Source organism: Anas acuta, chromosome 2 (genome assembly GCF_963932015.1).
Source record: "Anas acuta chromosome 2, bAnaAcu1.1, whole genome shotgun sequence".
Lineage (NCBI taxonomy): Eukaryota > Metazoa > Chordata > Aves > Anseriformes > Anatidae > Anas > Anas acuta.
In genome coordinates, this window is record NC_088980.1 from 43662963 (window position 1) to 43686309 (window position 23347).

General features: G+C 39.2%; 1 protein-coding gene across 1 annotated transcript in view; it reads right to left on the reverse strand.

Annotated features, from left to right (window-relative positions):
- TOPAZ1 (testis and ovary specific TOPAZ 1) overlaps positions 1 to 16711 on the reverse strand; it is a 36802-nt gene extending 20091 nt beyond the window's left edge. The window contains exons 1-7 of the mRNA XM_068674478.1: positions 15340 to 16711; positions 11371 to 13831; positions 7393 to 7460; positions 5746 to 5876; positions 4513 to 4574; positions 2496 to 2608; positions 107 to 177 (exon numbers count right to left, since the gene is read on the reverse strand). Coding sequence (XP_068530579.1) covers positions 107 to 177; positions 2496 to 2608; positions 4513 to 4574; positions 5746 to 5876; positions 7393 to 7460; positions 11371 to 13831; positions 15340 to 16459 — 4026 coding nt within the window. The 5' untranslated portion in view covers positions 16460 to 16711. The remainder of the gene's footprint in view (positions 1 to 106; positions 178 to 2495; positions 2609 to 4512; positions 4575 to 5745; positions 5877 to 7392; positions 7461 to 11370; positions 13832 to 15339) is intronic.
- Positions 16712 to 23347: the final 6636 nt, after the last annotated feature.

The window sequence follows — 23347 nt, forward strand, 5'->3', positions numbered from 1 at the left end:
TCTAACAGGTTTGTAATTTCTTACTGGACATGTGGAGAATTGTCTCGATATCCCTAATAAATTTAGTGTCGAAGTATCTGAAATCACTACAGATTCTGCAACTCACTTTTGCATTTCTGTCTGTTGTCCATGGCTCAGAATCTCCATTGTTTAGCAATGGCAGTGAAATGTCTTTTCCTGAAAATGTACAATCTAAAAATTAGTATGAAGACAATAAATGGATCACGTAATAAAGTGAACCATACTGAAACCATTCTCATTTATCTTATTTTTCCTTATATTTAGAAATCTGTCAAGTCATGGCAATGATTAATGAAAATTTGATTAATACAATCTAAAACCAATAATGGAACTTGTACTTTTCTTAGTTATCCTAAAACTGAGACTTTAACCAAACTTCAAGAGTAAGGACCTAATTGCAAATATTCACAATTAAACTTCACAACATTATGCAAAGTTTCTTATCTAACTTTCAGAGACGAGAAAAGAAATGGAATCAAAATATCCAGAAGTTTTAATTTTAAAAGGAAAAAAAAAAGACTTTACCAGTAATCTTTGCACTGCCACGTCACTAACAAAAAGTTTAAACTATCTTTCTGAAATGAAATAAAACCTTTCATAACCTCTATGTTTCAAGCAGTGCAATATCAAGCTCAAGCCCAATGGAAGTTACTGGTTTCTTAAACATGAAACTTGGGTTTAGATCTTTAATTACTGCCGATAATGGAGATTTCTTTTTCTGAAGAATGAATAATGTTAATAGAGGATAAGAGTTCAATTTCTTAAACTTCACATATAAAGAGAAGTAAAAGCTTTTGAATGCCTTGCTTTCTACGGTGCCCATCTGGCATCTTGAAAGAACTGGGTATTCAAAAGGCAGGGTGCTTAGTGCTCTCTGAAAAACTACAGTTTAAATAAAGAACATCCAATAAAGAGGCACGTTCTGGTAGAGATTTGCACTAGGCTCTTCATTGGTATGTCATTCTAAGCAGATAGGGCCATCACAGGATGGGAAGTAGAAATGGAACAATTAAATATGCAGATGTTAAGTACTGTCATGGCTGCACGATTCTGTGCAGAGATGATGGGGAATTCAGTAAATTTAGGAAGGGACGGATTTAGTGACAGGAACAAGACTGAGAAAACAGCCAGCAGCTGCAGAAAAATGCCACGGTCAACTTCAGCTCAGAAGTCTTTCCTCTAGATTCTTGCTGTCCCCACAGCCTAGAGTTTCTGGCCAGGTCCTTTCAACAACAGTTTGTACTCTCCCTGCTACCATATGCCAAGTTCATAGGGGAGCAGGCACTAGGAAGTGAAACAGCTTGATCCTGGCCTGCACTTTTCTGGGGGAGAAAAGGGCTGTTTTACTCTCTCCCAGCGCAGAAGCTCTTGCTTTGTTAACCATTTCAACTGATACCAAGGAAGGTTTACAAGAACTCTTCAGAATATGAGTACACTTTTAAGGCCAAAGACATGAGCAATTTTAAACCACTGTAGTCTGGAGACATACTTCACAGCTGCTTTTTATAGCATTTATGTTTCTTGCACTTCCTAAACATACTGTTAAGTGATGTGATGATAAAATTGTTCTACAAACTCCGACTGGCAGTGTAATCTGAAATTAAGCAAGAACGTCTGCCACTGATCTCAATTCAGAAAATCCACATTTATAAACATCCACATTAACCAATCATTCTAAAAACATCAATTCCCAAAACAGCTGTTGCAAAGGAACAGAATGCCTATCTATCCATAAGTAATCAAGTCCTGGTTTTTCTCTATCTCATTTGCCAAGTAAAACTATGCATTTATGTAAGGCTAAACATCAGAGTTCTCATGTGCAGGGAAAAAGATACAGAAACTATGAGTATGGTTCCATTACATTATGATTTCTCTGGTAGCAGAAACCCTTCAGCGGTACCTGTCCCAGTTGTGAAATATACCAGGTCAAAATGAGGTGCTGCTTATTAAATCTAGATCATTTCCTTGATGCACTTTAGCAAATGCTTCAGAAACGTTTGAGTTGGCATACACAAGAAATTTCTGATCTTCGGCAAGGTGGGCAAATTCCTTTGCCAAGCATTGCTGACAGATAACAATCAATCAAGAAAACCTGTTGTCACATTCTCCGACCACAAATAAAGAAAAGTAAGTTATTTGCTAAAAACACAAGCTGTCAAAATACTAAGAATACAGACATTATTGTACCATTAAAGTATTTGAGAACTATAAATAACAAGATAAAATGATTGATATTTCATCCAACCTAGTAGGAATCTGCTAAAAAATCCAAAACAAGAATCAAGAAAACAAACCTAAACAAACAAAACCCTAACTTTTTACATGAGCGTGTTTATTTTTGCTTCCATGTATAAAAATAAAACAAATTGCGACCAATGACTTCTGAAATTGGAGAAAATCCTTATGACTTTATAGGCAGATAACACACATGCAAAAATAAATTCTGGAGGGTTCACTAATACAGCATACGATACCATTCTTCCTGGGTTTCAGCACTGTACTTTCATTGAGGACATCTATTTTTGGTTCATGCAGTGGAGATCTTGAGAGCAGCTCACAGTTCATAAGGTCTGTGTATTTACAGTCACTGTTAAGTGTTAAAAAACAAACGTTTGGTTAGCCAAATTAAACATGTGCTTCTCTCATATATTAAACACCTATAAAGAGGGATTAAGTGTGTAAAAAATTAGAATTTCTGTAAAAATTAAACCAATGCTTAAAAACTCACTGCATATTTAAATGGCTAGCAGTCCCAACAACTTTATTAAGGGGGTATTATATTAAATGCCCTTTTACCAGATCTTCTTCCCTTCCGTTAAGAATCTAGGTTCAGTATGAACAACATTTCAGCGTGCTTGCTGTTTGGAGAAAGCAATAGTCTTGCTATCCCCTATGAGAGGCATGTTCTAGCTATTTATTACTTCTTATAGCAAGGATAATAAATTTTCCTTGTATTATCCACAAAACCTTTTTGAAACTTCACACTGTTTTTAATACAGTCTGAAGCAAAAGTGTTAATGTAGAGAAGAATAAATTCCATAGAATAAGACCAAATTCATTAATATCAATCTTCACTTTTATTCCAGTCAATATATTGCATTAGTCCTCAGAGGAAAAAAAAAATAAATCTGTGGATCTCATCGCCCAGAATTTTCAAGTTATCATGTAAAAATTTGTTTATGCTTCTTCACCACACCAGCCTCAGATGTGTTACAACAGGATTTTCATAGCAGCCTACCTTCAGGATAACAATCTCAGATTGCTTTTTAATCTAGACGTCAAACTACACAATTCAGTCAAGAAAGCCGAACTATGTAGCTGAACAATCAAATTCTTTTTTTAACTGACATCATCACTAGAGGCAGGATTTGCTAAAAAGGGACAGTAACCGTGTCTTCTTCTAGGTGAAACTTTGCAATACTGACATTTTTGAGTAAGACTAGAGAAAAGTTTTACTCCAAATGAAGGATTGGAGTAAGCACAGAGTGCTGTGTTGCAACTAAGGGAGTTTATCTCAGCTCTAATGCTCTGTTAAGGAAAGAGATGGATTAATCTGCTACAACTTGCACAAATATTTTTATCCAGCATAATCTATTTTTTTCTGTAGCATAAAGAGCCATTTATGGCATATAGTAAATCTAAAATATTTTAACAGGAGGAAGAGCTTGAAGCTTCTAGCCGATTAAAGAAAAGACGTAATATTCTGTGTGTAATGTACTTCTGGTACACTTCAAGTCTGTCATAGAAATGTGACTGGTACTGGAAAAAAACAGTTCTTCTATGCCAGCCAAACTTTCTTGACTATTGTGAAAATGACTCTGAATGTCTGTGACTCACTTTCTTTCTTATTTACCTGAGTATTCCATGAGTTCAGTTTATTTTTTCTACAAAGTTGTCTTCTGCTTCATTTTTGGGCTGATGTTGAATGGAAGCATATGACTTTGAGGCTTCAAGTTGTTAAGTACAATAAACAAAGTAAGCACAGCTTGAAGCCAGCATAGCAGCTGAGCACATGCTTAACTCCACGTGCCATGTTTTTAAGCGCATTTTTCCACTGCTGCTCAAATATTTGTCCGTCTGAATTTGAGTGAAATCTTTAAATGGTCTCATGAATTTATACAGTCCCAAGAGGCAGAAAAGAAAGCTGAGAGTTTCTTTTATGTTCTAGTAAATGCTATTGTGGCTGGAAGTCTATCTTGCATTGTATCCATATAGAGATGCCAACACAGGTGAGACACTGGCACAAGGTGGCTATATTTAAAGAAGACAAAATACCAACTGTCGTCTGTTAGGCTACTGCTGTAATATGGCTGTAATATTCTTGTACTTAGCACTACAAATTACGCTATTTGACACTTTTTTTTTTTTAAATCAGTCATAATAGAAAAAAATGAATTAAAATGCCAGTGGTGTTTTGGCAAAAACATCACCTTTCGTTTGCAAAGTGACTGGGGAACATCACAGGTTACTTGAAGGACACAGTATATTTACCTTTTTTCTGCTTCACCTTTTTCTTCTGGTTCAAGAGCAGCCACTCCATCTTCAAACCTGAACTGTGAAGATATTTAAAATGTACTTTATGGCTTAATTTTGGTTAAGATTGAGGTTTGGATGAGATTAGTTGGAGATATTTATTGTTGTCCAACACGGCACAGAAGAGCACACATATTAGGACACTGATTTTATAAAGCCACAACACCATGAAGTAGCCCATCTGGGGATTGGCCTGGCAATACTGCAGCAAGTACTGCTCCTCCAGCAACCAACACAATTTGACAGACCCTTTCATCCTCTCTAACACTAGGGACAAAAGAGTGCTGTTCACTTTATGAATCATGTGTTAGGAGCACCAATTCCACTGCTGAAGGAAATGCTTCTATTCTGATTTTAAAAATCGTTTTTGCCAGGGAAACCCATTCCTTACTGTTCGATTACCTCGTAATTGCACTTACCAATTTTTAGCCATCTGAACTTTGTAGTTTAACTTACCCAGTTAAAATAATTATCCACTCCAGATGTAATGAAAAACAGTAGACACTATCAGCACCTACATCTGAGTGGCAGTGAAATACAAATTCCAATCCATTATCAAATAGCATAAAACTTCAGCAACTCTTAAAATACCTAGACTTATTATCTTGAGGAAGGAGGTGAGAGAGTATAAAGGTCAAATAAAGTCACTGAGCATGAAAATTGCTTAACATTCCCTCAGAACTGCAAGGAAATCAGTATGATACTGTCACGGCACTTCTGCCCAAGTAATCAGTCACAAAATGCTTCTCCTTAGAGGCAGGACGGCTGTGCAGTTCCCCAGGGTTCAAACACCATCCTTTCCTTCTGAGGCTGTGCGCTGAGAAATACTTGACACCTACTTTTACTAAGTACGTTATCTAAAAACATTACATATGCACAGTGGTGCTCTCATGTGTCCATTGAAACAGTATTTTTCATACAACTGGTAAAACAGAATTACCTTAACAACTGAGATGACAGCATCTTGTTTCATTTCAAATTTGAAGATAAATTACTGATGTCATGTTAAAAACAAAAAAACTAGTTCCATCAAGCAAAACTTAAAATGTCAACAGCATGCAGTAATTGTAAAATTCTGGATGTAGTATCTCTTAAATTCAGGAATTTAAAAATTAGCAATGAAAACTATCCAAATACATGGATTACCATTTCTTAAACTGCTCAGTGACAGAAAGAATGATTTCTCGGTACCTTTTCATTAATTTCAAAACTCTTTAGAAATCCATCTTGCTTTCTCAGTTGCCCATCTTCAAAAGAGCCCTCTGTAACACCTCGCAAAGGACTGTTTCTACTGGATGAATTATGGGTTTTAATATCTGTAGCTGAAAACGTACAAACACATTACTTTATATTTCCCATACTACAAGACAACAAAACTTTTATTTCCTAGATATTACGAAGACTTACAACCTACGACATTTAAGAACTTGTAGGACTTCTGAAATGCAGAATTTACATGTAAAATTATTTCACTTTAAAGCACAAACCCTTTCAAATAAACATTAAACTGAATCTGCAATTAAAATTCCAACCAAGCTGTATGTTCTGCAGTAGTCCCAGTAGAACAGTGTAACAGGTTTATTTATATCACATTGAATTCAATATTTTAAAAATAAATTCAGTTAGGATTTATTATTAAAACACAGCCAAAGATATGTATGTTAATTTGCTATTCAAATAAAGACTTAAGTCTCTGCTGGAGAAGAGGCTAAGTTAATCATAATGACATGATGGAACTCAGCAGTAAATACAGACAGCTCTGAAAAAAATCAAATTCCTGTGATACAGTGAACTTGATGAGAATTCAGTGCAAGGGAATTCAGCACCTTTTGTAAGTGCCACAGGAAATGAAGAGGCCACCTCACTGCAGCTCTCTGACGCAGTTCTTTAAGTACAATAAAAGGAAAGAAATTCACTATTTCAGCATGTCACAGAGTCACCGGTGTCTGTATCATCATCAGGTCATTTATCTTTTTAAAAGGTTATAGTCAAGAGTCATCACGGACAGATCAACACGCATGTGGTAAGTTAAGTGCACGACTGGATCCTAAGTTACTCAGGCCTGTGAAGAACGAGCTGCTTAAACCTTTTTCTTTATTTTAAGCCCCACAAGAAGACCCAAAGACTTCGAATTCCATTAGAATATGCTGTAAAACAACAAAGATTATTCGAAGTAGAAGTTACTGAAGAGTACAGGACTGGCTTCCAGGTTTTTGTTCAGACACATCAGTACTGCAGGTGCCATGCTCTATCATCTGGCCCTTTCTCTTTATATAACAAGAGGCTTAGCTGTACACTTGCTGCCTATTGCACCTGAGCAGTCTTGGTATCTGAGCTCTTACACCCCCATTAACTACTATTTTGTCTTGTAATCATTGAAGCTTGAAACCTTTTCTCCCAGAAATGCTCACTATTCCCATAGGGAAATTCAATCCTTTTTCTCCAAGATGCTACTTCAGCCCAAACCACTCACTCTTCCTACATGAACGTTAACACGTTAATATAAAAACACTCAATGTCTTACTGTTGTCTCATCAACGAATAGAGTTCCTTTCCTGAAGTGCCAGAGATGTCAAAAGACAGAAAAGACAGAAAAGGACAGAAAAAAGAAAAAGACAGAAAAAAAGACAGTACTATCAACAGACAAGAACCACAGGGAAAGACATGTTCTCTGTAAGAGGCTTGTACCATCTCAAAAGACATGCACTTTACATAATTAGGAAATAAATCACTGTTACAATAAAACATTATTACTGACAAGTTCTCATTTTATGTGGAAAGCACAAATCCCAGATTTTCCCACTGAACATCTTTGTGGTTCCTTCCTCAGACGCTTACCTTTTATTGCCAAATCCTGTGAATTTCCAGCATGATTCAACATCCCAGATTCCTGTACGGTAAGGTCTCTGTTTTAAACAAGAAGTACATTTAAGATCTCCATCTTGCAAAAAGAGAATTCATCTAACCAGTTGTGTAAAATTAAAGTTTTCAGTAATACTTTTAGCTACAGACAGAATCCTTACTTACAATATGCTACCCTCATTAGATTGTTCTTAAATCTCTTTTGACTATATGTCCATTCCTACAGACATACACCTAGACATGTTAAGTAAAAACAAGAGATTTCTAAATCCAAATTTTCTAGTAAAAGCCCATCATCTCATTTCCCCTTTGCTTAAAGCAGGGAAAAAGGGAATCTTCTCTATACAGCAACTTATGGAAATACTGGGCTAATAAACCAATTTGTAAGTATCTATAAAATGTGATTTATAGCAATTTCACATTCAAGACACTTTGCATAACGATGAATCCCAAAGACAGTAAGAAAAAGGTTTACAGAAAGTTACTTAGTTCACCTATTTAAAGCTAAGTTAGAAAAATATTGTGTGTTTCTCCTTAAAAAGTGCAGAAGGTAAAAATAAATTAAAAATCATAAACAGAATAAATAAAACAACAAAGTCATCATCGCAGATTTTGGAAGCTTACACCTGGTGAATGAGACCAAGTGTAACAGCAGCAAGCTACCCAGAAAAATGGAACAATGGGAATTTGCAAGAACCTAACGGAAACGAAAGCTTCCCAGCATGCGTAACTTTGAACTACACGATATGCAGGCACAGGCACCTATGCAAGTCTACAAGAAATACCACAAAACAGAGTTTAATCAAGTTAGAGCAAGTCTGCAGAGATAAGATGGATTTTTACTAGAAGCAGGCTCTCGGCAGGCTTATTTCATCTCTCTCCCACATGACCATACATTTCTATGAAATGAAGAGCTTGAGTGATTTTGCCTACAATTGACTTTTTTTTGTTGTTGTAAAATTGCAGTGCAGACATTTCCAGAAAGCTGTCATCTTCATACAGGTTTGTTTTTTTTAAATGGAAAATATATAACATCATCGAGAGACTGCAATCTTCACGTTCAGGTCAAATGCCATTTCCAAATCCTTACCAGATTCTGCTGTGTAGGCTGAAATATTTATGAGAACCACTTTTCAAGTTCTTGCAAAGAAGGTGCCTCAAACATCTACAGAAAGCTACGTTTATTACAACACTTGGCTTCTGCTCACCAGCCTGACAAATCTAGGAGCACTGACAGAACCTGCAGAAGTCAATGCTTTTTTGAGTTCAGAAATGGAAACAGACTGATCACGTCAGAATTTTTTTGAGTAGTGAATGCAGAATGCTCTTGTATGCTGTTGATGATCAAGTTTAAACAAACCTCTCTTTACAGAACAAGTTACATGAACCAGAGTGCTGTTCAGTTTGCTATTTCACATTTGAAAAGGGAATAAAGTTTATAGATCTTATTTGAAAGGAAAAAAATAAAATGCACGAGTGTCTTCAGGGCAAGAATGGCTGCTGATGCTCTTCCAAAGGTAGCCACCAAATCTTCTGGCTCTGAGCTGCTAGATCTCAGATTTTTGTGTTTGGAGGAAGAGCACAAATTAATGCACCAATGGTGTCCTTTCCAATTGCAATTTTAATATTATTAAACTCCTAAATAACACTCAACATGATTTGAAAAGCTTTAACAACCTAGCTATGTGCTTTCAGAATAACTTGCTGCTAGCAGACATCCAGCTCTCCCTGTTCTGTATCAACGGCAGAGCGAAATACCATCATACAAAAATTAATCTACCTAAGTCCATCCCCATGCACACACGCAGTGAAACAATTTTAGCAAAGATCCAAATCCTTTCTCTTATCATCTGCCCATCATCAGTCTGAAGGGAAATCAGAGCAATGTTCTGATACAGGTAGAGAAAACAGTCAGCAACAGCCACCACCTGCAGGCATCAAGACCTTGCACCTCTAGTTCTAGTTAAAACCATTTTGATTATATTTTTCTAGAGTGTAATGGTTAGTATTAACCAAACACGAAGCAAAACATAGAATCATAGAATCATAGAATATCCTGAGTTGGAAGGGACCCTTAAGGATCATCAAGTCCAACTCTTGACACCGCACAGGTCTACCCGAGTTCAGACCATGTGACTAAGTGCACAGTCCAATCTCTTCTTAAATTCAGTCAGGCTCGGTGCAGTGACCACTTCCCTGGGGAGCCTGTTCCAGTGTGCAACCACCCTCTCTGTGAAGAACCCCCTCCTGATGTCAAGTCTAAACTTCCCCTGCCTCAGCTTAACTCCATTCCCGCGGGTCCTGTCGCTGGTGTTAATGGAGAAAAGGTCTCCTGCCTCTCGACACCCCCTTATGCATATACTAGAATTTACATGAGCTCGAGATGGCTGACAACAGTGCAGTTCTGACTCATTGCTCTATGCGGACAGATGGAAGCAGCTTTCCAAACTGATGCTGCTGCAAAGCAAAATTGAGTATGCATAAAATAAAAAGCCAAACAACGAAATACATACAATACCAGGATATTTCTAAGGAGGGGCCATGAACAGAAACAGCATTTTGTTTTAAAATATGTAGTACAATATAAACAGAACTCAAGGTCAGTCTTCATCTAATGGTTTAATAATGTTACTCCAACTCAATGTCATTACTAAGTAAGGGGAGTATTTATCCTCCCTGTGAACTAATTACAAGACCCAACAGATCTTCAGATAGTAGTGTACATACCAAACTTTACACTCACATGTTGGTTACAGTAGTAAAGGGCTAGGAAGGTCTTTGTTCTTCAGTTTTGTTTTGTTTTGTTTTAGTAAAAAGTATTATTCTATTTTTTTTTTTTTAATATATTCTCATGTCTAAAACCTTCTTAGCACATTGAAGAAGATTCCCTTCCTCTTTTGCACAAGTTTAATGACAGGGAAGGATAAAGATCGCAAAGAGTCAAAAAATTAATGTTGTTGTAAGATGGTGCAACTTTGAATATTATTAGTTTTTGTTGTTGTTGTTTTTTTTTTTTTTTTTTTTTTTTTTAAATAAAGGTAACGTAAAACAACCCATAAGGTGCCAAGGAAGAAAATCAAACACCATCCAATTAAAAACAATAACAAACTTATCTTCAGAAGAAACAAAATCTCATACAATTGCTTTCTAAACTTTGGTTTTCTAAGATAAAAAATTCAAACTCAAAACTCATTTATCAAACAGAGGTATCAGAGCCTAGAGAAAAGAAAATGGACTGGTGAGTTGACGAATTCATCTATTCCACAAGAGAATACTGCTTGTTTTATAAAAGCCTGTGGCTACTTTAAAGTGACTTTTATTATCACCTCAAAACCCAGAAAAAATAAATAAATGCCTGATAATGCATACTAGGCTTCTGCTGAATGAAGATGCAGGCTTATAAACATCCCAAACGTGTTAGCCAAATTACAGATCTGAAGACTATTCACATGTCCAGGGGTAGAAGAGAAGTGGGGAAGGAGAAAGACAATGGAGGGCTGCTGCAGAGACAGCCACTAACTCAAACACAGACAACAAAAGTATAAGCTACACCTAAAAAGCAAGGAGTATTTGTAAGTATCGTACCACTTTACAACTAAAAAACTGCCCTCAAGGGGATACTGCTTAAGCCAGATACTTAAAAATATTGTTATTTACTAAGAATATTACTCTTAATAATTAGCTTTCCTTATACTTTTGTATTTCACATCATCAAGATGAATGATGTGAAAATGTGATCCTTCCATTCAGGGTTTATCCTTGTCCTTACAAGGAAACCAGAGCACAGTTTATCTGCACTCAGAACCCTACTGTACCTCAATCAAATTTTGAGGCTTAATGCCAGCCCAGACATCAGCCAAATTCTCCAAGGAAGCCTACAACTACAACCAAAGTATACTGATAGGAGATCAAAGTAATTGGGATTACTGTCATCAAAAAGAATGATAAGCATACCTAAAATTAGCATTTACTGAACCTCTATTTTCTGAAATCACAGCACACTCAGGCTTATTATTCTGCTTCTCTTCTTTAATGAAGATGCTACCACAGGATGCCTTCGCGGGCCAATTTTCACAGGCTGTGAGTGCAGACTCTTCTTCGTCACTGGCTCCAAAAAGATCAGGGTCGTCCTGAATCACGTCAATGACAAGAACATCTTCTTTGTAAGCTTCCAGAACATCTGGAAAAAAATCACTTCTGGGCTGTGAACAATTCACTCCTGATTTGCCACCATCACGGATTTCTAATGCAGCAGGAGGGTCAACTGCATTCCCTGAACGCTCTGGAAAATTTGGCTTCCACCCACAGTCAGTAGCACTGGAGCCACGTGGAGATGACTCCTGCTGCCTCTCAAGAGCAGGACACGGATATGAGGAGGCGTGTTCAGGGAGCGGGGGCATCTCCTTTGAAAGGGTTTCAGAGCCATCGTGATGCAAGTCCTTACTGTTGACCTTACCAGCATTTTTCTTCATGGAAGCTGTAGATGTAGCATCACTAGCCACAGGAAGGGACTGCTGCTCAGGATTTACTGAAGTCTCCTCATCTGTTTTCTGCCTTTGTGAACCACCAGAGCTGTCAAGGAGCTCTAGTGGGCTACAGGCTTTTCTTCCTGGTGAACTGACACATTCCGATTTCCTGGATTCGGGTTTGTTTCTGCGTAAGGGAATTTTGAAATTTGTCAGGTTTCTGGTGTTCAATGCTTTCACTAGTTTTACGTCAGGAAGCGCCTGGTTCACAACCGGTGCCTTAGGGCTGAAGTTTATTCTGCTTTTGTTACTTGTAGATGGATTATTCTGGACTGTCACAGATGGGCTTCTCTTTGTTACAGCTCCTTTGTTTTTATTTTTTGGTTTTGCTGTAAGATTTGAGGTCGTTTTAACTTCTTGCATATCATCAGGGTTAAAAGCCACAGCACTTCTAACCATATCAACTGGCGATTCCACGTTTTCATTGCTCATTCCACAACTCTCATCGATATCCATAGAAGAGGATTCTGGGGCTTCAACTGAAGTCGGGCATTTGGCATTTAGGTCTACTGCTTCATGTGCACATTCCTTAACTTCTGCCAGTGATGTACACAAATCCAACTGCCTCGAATTTTCTGTCACGGCACTGTTTCCTACAGCTTTGACGCTGCTTGGATCAGAGGATCCCTCAAAGACTGGACTTAGAAGTCTGTTTCCTTCTGAGATGGACCAGTGATTTTTGGGAACCCATTCAGAAGTCCTGGCACAAGATTCACGAGGCCAAACATTTTTACCAGTCATAGGCAGTGTTCTTTGACAGGTAAACTGACACAGTTTCTTATTAGCTTTATTCACTTTTCCATCTGTCATGCTTTTTAGACAATTAGAAACACCAGGGGCCTGAGTTAGTGCCCTCAGACTACCTGAGGTAGCAGAGTGCTGCTGTGCTGCCTCACAGCTTGAAGCTTCTCCTTCTGCTACTACAGAGAGCCTGGATGTCTTCTTCAAGCCACCTTCAAATGCAAGTGATTTGGTACTGTTCTTTCCCTGTACTGATGCCTCTTGTGCTTCACGAGTATTGTTTCCTGTATGAAGATCTGCTGTACAATCCCATGAATCTGACAGAGTCATTTCTTTATGGTTTTGTCCTAAGACAGCAGAGGAGCCTGACGTGGCAACGTCTGCCTTTAATTCACACTTGGTGCATTCATCAGGCACATTTGTGAAAACATTCTGCACGGCTGACATCTCACTGATTTTCATCTTTTTTGCACACTTTCTACCAACATTCATTTTTTTTTCACTCAAAAACTTACCGCTTCGACTCTGACGGCATGGAAGATGCCCTGCTTTATGTTGAGGTTTTACTTCTTCATTAAAGAACGAACTGCTTTTTATGGGTGAGCTTTCTTTTTGCATTGTGTTAGTGCTGCAATTCACTTCACTCTGTTCTACTGTTCTGTCAGGACAAGCAGCTTTTCTCTTACGCTGAGCTAAATGGAAGAATTTACTTAAATCAAAAGTGCTGGCAGTTCCACCAAGAAATGATTTCACAAATGTATTGATGTAACTACAAACCTCTAATCTCACAACTGGATTCTTCCTTGTTATGCAGAGCAAGCTGTTGCAATGCTTTAGGGTGTTTCTGCAATGGTCAGCAACACGTTCTGCAGATTTATTTATCACTTTTTCTGCTGCAGCTACACTCGATATGCACGCGATATGATCAATTCTGGCTTTCCTTTTTTTAAGCTGTGCAACAGACCTTTTTGCTTCAGGATGACAAAGAAAACTCTTGTTTTGAGTCCCACCTAAAGCAACAGCTGCAGGAGATTCAGAGTAGCGAGGTTCCTTCTCATTGGGATCTTCTGAGTTAGTTAGATTTGCCTTACAACTCTTCACAGCCTGTGTACCTGAGTCTTGCTCATTTTTTTTCCATTTTTTCTTCGCTGCTTAAAAACAAAGTAGTCTCATTAAAGAATACACTTAGGGAAAAAAACACCCTAATGCGTTATTTTATAAAGAGGACAAAAACATTCAAGGCTAGCAAAGCACATGACACTGTATAAGCCTTAAACATTTGTTACAATTCACCAAATCTTATTTTTTCATTTTTAATGAGCGCTATTAGCAGACGTGAGAGTACCAAATTGCCTGGTCTTCAGAAAATGTATATAAAAAAAAAGGAACAGAACCTGAAGATGTCACAGGGTTATTGGAAGTTGTGTATTTAAAATAGGCAGAAACCAATTAGAGCAAGTTTGGCAAGGAAACACCAAGGTTATTTGCACCATCAGCCTTAAAAACTTTTGTTTACATAGTACATTCTCCATAATAGGAAAGCTTGTTTATAACAATGCAATAATTTATTTCTGATATATTGTCCAATTAAATCCTGGAAAATTCCAGGACTTGCATTTTTCTAAAATGCTACTTTTTATTTGAGAGCACACACAGATTATGTAAACTGTACACGTGAAATTTCATATGGAGAATGAACTTGAGAAAGTATTGGTAAAATTTGGTTTTATAAGACCTCAGTTTTCAAAGTCAAACATAATTTTAGTATCTCAAATTTTTCAGGAATTGTTATCTAGATGAAATATTCATTAATAACCTGCAGCAAGTATTTGTCATTTGAATATACTCATTTTGGAAGTAAAAAGAATGCCTTACAGACAACTGCATTGAAGATAATGAGAATTCTTTAAAAATCCTCCTTCAAAATTGTTCATTTGATACAATATTCTCTTAATACACCAGAACAAAATATTTGTTTTGGCATCTTTTAGGACTTTGCAGAGAACAGTGACAAAAAAAGCTGAAAGTTCTGACAACAAAACCCAGCATTATACAAAGGCAACCACTAATGCCTGCATGATACACATTTGAAAACAATCAAATAACAAAAAACTGCAGAATTTGCTATCTTTTATTTTAGCTTTGCTAAAACTACTGCCTCTCTTCCTGCTTGTGCCTTACTTTCTACATGTAAACGCGTACACCATGTTGGAGGAGAAAACAAATAAAATGAATTCTTATTCAGGGCCTGCTACTGATACCCCTTCTCTCTTCCCCTTCTGCCCCCAACCAGTTTATGTGGTCTCCTCTCCTTTGTGCTACAGAACTGCTTTTCTACTTCAACAAAAGCCTCTCCTCTTCCTAAAAATTTCTTCCAAGACTGGTATTCACAGTTCTTGAGCTAGGGACTATAAAGTCCCTAGCTCAAGAAGCAGCGAGGTAAGAGCCAGGTTACCAGCCACGTGCTGACGGCCACATTGAGATAGGCCACAGACCACCCCTTCCTGCCTGCAGGACATTGCCCCACACATACACTTACCCACAGGAAAAAAAAAAAATAAATCTGATTTTTCACTTTCTAACGAGGTCTTACTGCAGCACCATGCCCTCGTCCTGGAAGCCCAGATTCTCCACCTGTATTTCCACAAATGCTTACCACTTTTCCTCAGGCTATCTGCTCCTTTCTGAGGGTCTGAGCTCTGCTGCTGCTCTATCACACAATGCTTGTGCAGCTTTCCTCTGGCTGTTGGTTGTTCTTGGCCACTTACACCCTGTACGTGCAGCGAGTCCCTGTTCTTCAGACTCAGAGCCCTCTTCTTGGACTCCAGACACTTTGTATGGAGTTCTACCAAGGCAGATCCACCTCTCTTTCTTGGTTCTTGTAGTTTTGATTTCACCAAAGATGTACTGCTTTTCTTTCTCAAGCATTTATTTCCTTGTTCCTTGGTCTTTTCTGAACCTTTTAAAGAACACAGATTCATCTTCCCTGTGTTATCTACCACTTCCCAAGGTTGAGGTTCAGATAAGGACAATTCCTCGTTCCCCAAACTCTTTTTAAGATCTGGGATTTGCAGTTTCAGTATCATTAAGGAGCCAATGCCTTTAATTCCAGTACTACATGCCCTGTTCTTAGGCTGCAGCACCTCTGCTTCTGGCAAACAGGGGATAATACTCTCTGTGCTGTCAAGCTCCTCCTCCAAGTTTGGGATCTGTAATTTCAGTTCCATATAGGAACGTTTGCATTTTTTTCCTGGGCTCCTCAAACCCTCTGGGAAACCTGAGAGGTTCAGCCCTTCTGGGCTACCGGTCTCTGCTGAGACTTTCTTCTGCAGGGTAATTTGTGAGAGAAATGGCTGTTGACCCTGTCCCATCCTTCTGCTTCCAGTCTTTTCCCAGGAGGTTCCTGCCACCCGATTTTTGCATACGGCTGTGTGGGGTACCTGCATGGTGACACCCTTCTTGCTTGGCAATGCCACCCTGCACTGGATCCCCTGCTTTTTCTTACCGGGGAATCTCTGACTCTCAACTTGCTTCTTCTGCACGGGCAACAGAAGAGCACGCCGCTCAGGGCAAACTCCAGCCAGCACAGCAGGGCGTGCAGATGATGGTAAGGACTGCTCGGCTCCTCTCTTTAGTGCCAGGCGAGAGCTCTTCTTGCCTAACAACACCTCCCTGGGCTCACCCCCTACCCCTGCACCCACAGCACTCAGCCTGGCAGCCACCCTCTCCGGCACCTCACCACCAGCCACCACCTTCCCCGACCTTAACTGCAGCATGGCAGCACCCTGGAGAAGCCACCACAGAGCCCACAGCACCCACTCACCTGCACACCCCTACCCTCACGCCGGCCACCCCGGCCCCGCAGGCGGCCACCCCCTCTTCCCGCCTCAGCCCTCACCTCAGCGGGGCGACACCGCCGCCACCCCCCGGCCCCGGCAGCACCGGGAGGGGGATGGAGGCAGCGGCCCCGCACCTCCCCGCCTCACTCCCCCCGCCGCCCCGTGTCCCTCGCCCTCCTCGCAGGGCACCGCCACGGCCCTCGACGCCTCGCCTGGCCACAGCCACCGCCGAGCGCCCGAGGGAGGCTCCGAAGCCGGGGACGGGGGCGGGCCGGGTGGCGGCCACGCCGCTTGGCTTCGCTCCGCTCCCCCCGGCTGGAGGTGCTGAGGGGTTGCGGTGGCGTTGCCAAATGGCGGCAGGGGTCTTGCTCCACCGGGCCTGAGTCACGTAGCCCGAAAAAAAAGCAAACACCAACCCCCTAACCCCACAAAAAAACACATATATTGCCCACACAAACAACGTCCCCCCCCCCCCACGCCCCTCCCCCCCCTTCCCTCCTCAAACCACATTGCCCAGCCCTTTTTTATTATTATTATTTTATTATTATTTTTTTAGGTCTTTCATCCACCAGAATAAGCCCTGCAGTTCTTCAAAGTCCCTCCAAAACCGCGAGGAAACATGCTCGTGTCTGTACCAGCACCTTACATAAGCTTTGTATTTCAAATACGGCGTTTTCTGAGGAGATACTGAAGTCAGACCGAAATAGTCCAAACACTGTGTAGCCAGAAAACTGCAAAAATTGACGTTTGTATTTTAAAATACAGTAGTATTTGCAAATGCAGTAGTAGTTCCAATACAAATGGAGGCCACCCAAGCTTAAAGAGCATTCACTGTGTGTGAACATGAACACATGGAAACGAGCTTACAAAAACAAGGTTGTACAAAGATCAAATCTTTGTGTGGTAAATGCTATGAAAACCATAAATGCTGTGGAAATCATAAATGCTGAAACTTAAGTTATTAACAGCAAAGTGTTACTTTAACAGCAGCAATGCTGTCAGCATCATGGCAGGTGTTCATAAATGGCCTCCTCCTTGGGTACAGCCATTTTCCACTCACAGATCAAATGGAGGCAGTCGCCTTGACTTAGTGCTCCCTCATGTGAGACCTGGGACCAGAAATGAAGCCTTTTGTGTCACTCCTTTCCAGAAGTAGAGTGCCGTGGGTGCGAAAGAGGAGCTGAAATTAATAAAGGCATCTTTGGATTTCTAACCAGCTGGAATTGGCCCACTGTGCAACTCTGGCTAAACCACTCCTTTTACCTTTCTATCTCCATCCACAGGTAGAGATAATACCTCACTATCCTAATAAAGTCAGGAACACTCTTTTATGTTTTATTTTTGAGGGAGAGAGGGGGCAAACCTCTCAATTAGTGACAAAAAATAAAAGGCAGGCTTGAAAACTTCTTAGGTTACGCACATGTTCAAGCACAAAAATAGTCAGTGAGTGGCCAACTAAAACTTATAAAAGCAGAAAATACAGGGGCTTTTAGTCACTTTTTGCTTCAGCTCAGTATAGTGCTTCATGTCCTCGGGACAGAAAAGACCTGATAAAGGGGAGCCAACTGTACGGCACTTGCCATCCTCAGTGTGCTGCGGGGTTCCTGTTACATGAAACATTCGGCTCTGGCAAAATCTAACCTTCTCTGGTTCAGATGTGTGTAACATAGTCTTTTAAGTTTGGTAGCAAGCCAGGAAAGGAAAAAAAAGAAAAAAACATGCCAAAAAGCAGTATTAAAGGAAAGCTGGAAGAACGGCATTTGATTTAGCTTATTGCTCTCTGGTATCATTTTCAAGATTTAGTATCTCGTCAGTTATTTACAATAATAAGAATTTTAGTCAGACCAGATTTTTATGAAATGAATAAAAACTGTACTTGAAATGAATACTAATTAAATACATTCTTCATGCAAGTCCTTTGAAAAAAGAGCTAGAGCCTCAGAAAGGACATTTTGAAGCAGCTGCGGATTATGTTAAAAAACAGACTGCATTCAGTTAAAAATATTGCTAAGAAGAGGTAGTGTAAACATTATCTTACAAAGCAGAGCAATTTAACCTTCTTTTAAAAAATGCTTGAAATAAGAGGCAGAGATTTAATACACGGACGTATTATTTAAGGAAATTCCATGTCAAGCGTTTATTAAAACTGCAGGTTATTAAAGTGTAAGTAACTTAAAAAATCAAATAAACAGCTTTAGGGGAAACATGAATTATTGTCACATTCCAACAACATCTGAATTAGTAATACTACAAGCAGATGTTTAAACTTTATTGTAAAATTCCGTCTTGTTTGGAAAAAAAAAAAAAAAAAGATAAATGCCTGTTTCTCCTGAGTATTGTAAATTGTGTACCTCAATGCAATATCTAAGCTTTAGACTTAATTCAGCTTTTGCTGATCTGTTTCTTTGTTTCATTGGTTTCTTCTTCATGCAAGATGCTTAAACAGTCACAGAAATACTAGGTACCCAGTGTCTGAAGGTAAAAAGGGAATCCTGCTGCCTAAAACCATTATTTTTTTTTTTCCCCAGAATAACTGGTATGTTCAAAGATAACTGGCAATTTCCAAGAAGAAAAATGCAATTTATGTGACTACATTTATGTAAAGTCCATTAAATTTTTCTTTCTTTCTTCTCCCAGAGGAGCAAGTGTTTGCTCTTAGCCTCCCAACCAACTTCATTTTCAATACCAGTGTGGATTCTGTAGCTGCAGATCTAACATTGATACGTTTGACCAATCTTCCAAAAGATTTTGAAGGGTTAATATCTAGAAACCCGTAAATAACAGCTGCATAGGTGAGCAAATCCTAAACAATTTTTACTGGGCTGTATTTTGGACATTGCTGATATACTCACCTAGCAACAAGAATTAAGTCTTCTTTGTGAGCTAGGGAACTGGAAACAATTAACTTGAAAATTAATTGTCTTTTTGTATTTTTTGGTGAGGTAATGTGAAAAATGTCCCCCAGGACTGCTTCCTTTTGCATCCTTTCCTTACATCTTCATGCTTGGTTGAGGAATAGATTTGTTATCTCTAGCAAACCTTAGCATAAAGATTTTGTCTGTGCTGTAATAGTTGAGACTGAGCTCTGAAGAATGTTCATAGTCTGTTACATTCCTAAAATATGCCAAATTAAAACAACTAAAACCAAACAGGGAAGGGTTTTAGTCCAACATGTCCGCGAAAATGTATTTCTACAGCCTGGAGGGTTATTTAACAGTTCTGATGTATTGGTTTTGTGAAGTTAGCACCCAAAGATACATGTATTACCACAGATATGACTTTTAAGTAACTTCTTTTGCCCCCCTGCCTTCTATTCAAATATATGGCTGTTTTGGAAATAGGTTTATTGCTAGCCTGTTGAACTCAGGAGTTTTGTCTCGTATTATGCATATTATTTGTCTCATAATATGTGTATTTCCCTCTAAAAATGCCTTTGCTTTCCATTCACCTTTGACATGAGTTGTAATGAGAATCGTGCTACCTTGCCTCATTATGCTGAGGTACAATGTGCATGTTGGGCTGATGTCCTCGGTAGCTCAGCTGTGAAGGTGTTGACCCAGTTCATGCTAGCAGCTTTTCTACCCTGGCACTACAAACTCAGTGAGACAGGGGTCATGTTTGGAAACCGCTGGATACACTCGGAAACCAAAGAGCTCACTGCTGATATTGTTAGAAATAAATATAGTAATAATACAACGATTAAGTGATGTGCAACCAGTATGGTGTTGGGAGCAGAGGTACCTCAGTGGAGGTATGTGATCCGCTTTGCAAAGCGGTTACACTGCGTGACATCCTGAGTCATGAATCTGGGCAGTAGCTGGGATTTCAACCTTTATTTTGGTGGCTGTTTTTTTATTATAGGGCTGTACAGAGTAGATTAAAGTAACTGCGTTTTCCACCAGTTTAAAATGAGACATCGGAGGGAAAAGGACAGCTGGTGTATTTCATAATGAACCATCTGGCTTCTTTTGGTAGATCCTCTGATTCCTAATTTATTACTGAATTGTGACAGCATAAAAATCAAAATTATCGATTGTGTGGAATCAGTGTTTCCCTCTGGCACATTTTGTGCTCCTTCAGTTTCTGTCAAAGGATGGTCCTAGGAGGGATAAGGACCTCTCACACTGAGCTTTTGCAAAGCTTGAAAGTCATCTAAACCAATCGCCTTTTTTTTTTTTTTTTTGATAATCATGCTGCTTGACATTTATTCTGGAAGACCTGCTTTCCAGATGATCACATCTGATCTGAACCTTGTAGAAAGTGGCACTAATCAGTTTTAAGTTTCCACGAGGGAATTTCTGCTTTAGGTTCATATTCCATTTTATTCACATTCATTTCTGTCTTTTTTTTTTTTCTCCTTTTCTTTTTTTTTTTTTTTTTTTTTTTTTTTTTTTTTTTTTTCCTAGCTTACACTGCTAGGAGATTAATAAATTAACTAGAACTTGAAATTCAGAAGATAGAGATACAGTAGAGGAATTAATTATTCAAGTAGGAGACCGTAAACCAAGTTTCAATTTATTTTAAAATGCTGCAAATAAAGTATATCTTTGCTTGAACTCTATGGTACATGTATGTAACCACATACCTACCGCTAAATCTGCCTTCAGAATAAACTTGTTTTAGTGGCTGGATGAAAGAGATGTTAGACTTTAGAGGAAAGCATCTGCAAGCCAGCAAGTACATGACGCCTCCATCTCACTGCCAAAAAGGATTTTGAAATGTGATTTGTGAATGAGAAAATTAAAGAAGAAAGGAAAAGTGGAAATGGAAGTTCAGTAAATCAGAGCTAGAAAAGCCGTACAGTAGGGGTGAATGAGACATAGGCAGTGTAATAAAACAGTAAATAAACAGGGAAGTGTGCCATGGAGAAATCAGACTAAAAGATTATAAAATTGCTTCAGAAAATCACCCTTAAAATGAAAGCAAAGTGGAAAGAAAGGAGAGCTGAAGACAAAACATGGTGGGAATTTTTTTGTGGTTTGGACTGGAGAAACAGTAGAGGAGCATCTTCAGCAGTGCTCTAAGGAAAAGGAAAGAGCCTTGAAATTTGGATGGTGACACTGATAAGTGGCAAACTAGAATCCAGATCTGAATCCTAATCAATCTTACCACTGGACATTGAGGTATCCTCAGTGACTGGCTCCTAGCTTCCATTTCTTGTTCTGTGGACATCCATTAAGACCTTACATCTGTGTCCATTTAATAGCGTCAAGGTGTCTGACATGCTAAGTGTGGAGCCTTACAGTCAGAATAGCTTTCTGTGCCTTTTTTTCTCCTTGGGTGCTTCATCCATAACCATCAGATCACTCCGCATCCACCAATAAATTCTGTAGTTTATATTGCTTTTGAACCTGAGGAGTATATTTACAGTTACTGTATGTTTTCAGACCTGAATATGACTTTTTCAGAGCTGCAGATCTATGAAATGGCTGCTGTTTGCCTTTTCTTTCTTTTTTTTAATTTTCTCCTTGGAGACAGTATTGCTCTCTAACAATGAAAATACCTTTTGCAGCTGAAACATATTTTTTCAGCCGTGCTGACTGTATTGAACAGTACTGAGCATGTCCCCGACAAACACAGCATGCAACCTTTTTAAAACGTGGTAGCATCACCACTGCTGAATGCTACATGTGCTGAATGCCTCCGGCATAACCAGGGTAACCTATGGAAAGAGACACCCTTTCAAAAGCTTACTCTTTGGTATTAAGGCTGGCAATAAGTGATTATTATAAATTCAATGCAGTGTTGTCACCACTCAAAGGACAAGTCAGAACATCAACCCAGTTAATTTCCTTCTTGGTGTTGCACTTAGTGTATGTGTTTCTGTTTATGACAGTCTTTCCTTCCTGGCCTCTGAATAAGTATTGAACGTTGGGCAGTTTCATCTAAATTTGACTGCGATGGGATGAAGACTTCTGAGATATTAAGTTCCTCCATATTTCATGAAGATAGATATCCATGTAGATGAAAAATGGTCTGTGGAAAGAGAAAGGCTACTAGGCTCACCCTTTATTAAACATCAGAGAGTCCAGAGAAGAAAGAAATGTCATATACCAGGTATTCTTGTCCTACAGCTGACAGAGCTATGGGTTTTGAGCTCTGCAGTAGGGTTTCAGGCAGGACTTTCTGTCTGGGGACATCTTGGTTATTAGAAGATCTGCCGGTGCAGAGAGCTTTCACGTGAATTACACTTGGTAACAGAGCCTTCTGGCCAGAACACACTTCAGGGGTTCCTGAAGTTGTGCTACACAGGATGGCAGCTGCAAAGTGATATTACTCTTTGCAGTCTGCATAAACACTGCCTCTGGATTAGTGGCTTTCTGAGGAAGTGGTGAGGATGTAAAGGTGTCTCCCTTGCTGGTGGTACCGCTACCATTCGGGCTGTGCCTGCACCTGACATTTGCCACTGAAATTTGGCATCAGTGAAATAACCTCAGCTTTGTGGGAGGGATTTCAGCGAGCTGGCTGGGACTCCTTTGCTCTGTGCTTTGCTGGCAGCTTGTAGCAGGCTGAATGAAGGGGAGGGGAGGGTGAGGTGATAAGATTTTTGCAAGAAGTTTTTTCTTCTCTCATTTTAATTGTAGTTTCTTGTTTATATCCACCACCGTCAAAAAATAACTGCATGTGCTCCAAATTTGGGAAAGCTGCCTTGCTTAATCAACAAATACCTGTGTTACATACTACACTGGGTTCCTCAGTTTATCCAGATCTGATATGAAGAGATGCCTCGCTTTGTAGCTGGAAGGATCTTAAAAAGACTAACAGCAGGGAACAGATATTGATCACAAAAAGCATAAAAACAAATCTATCTTGGAGTTTGGCTCC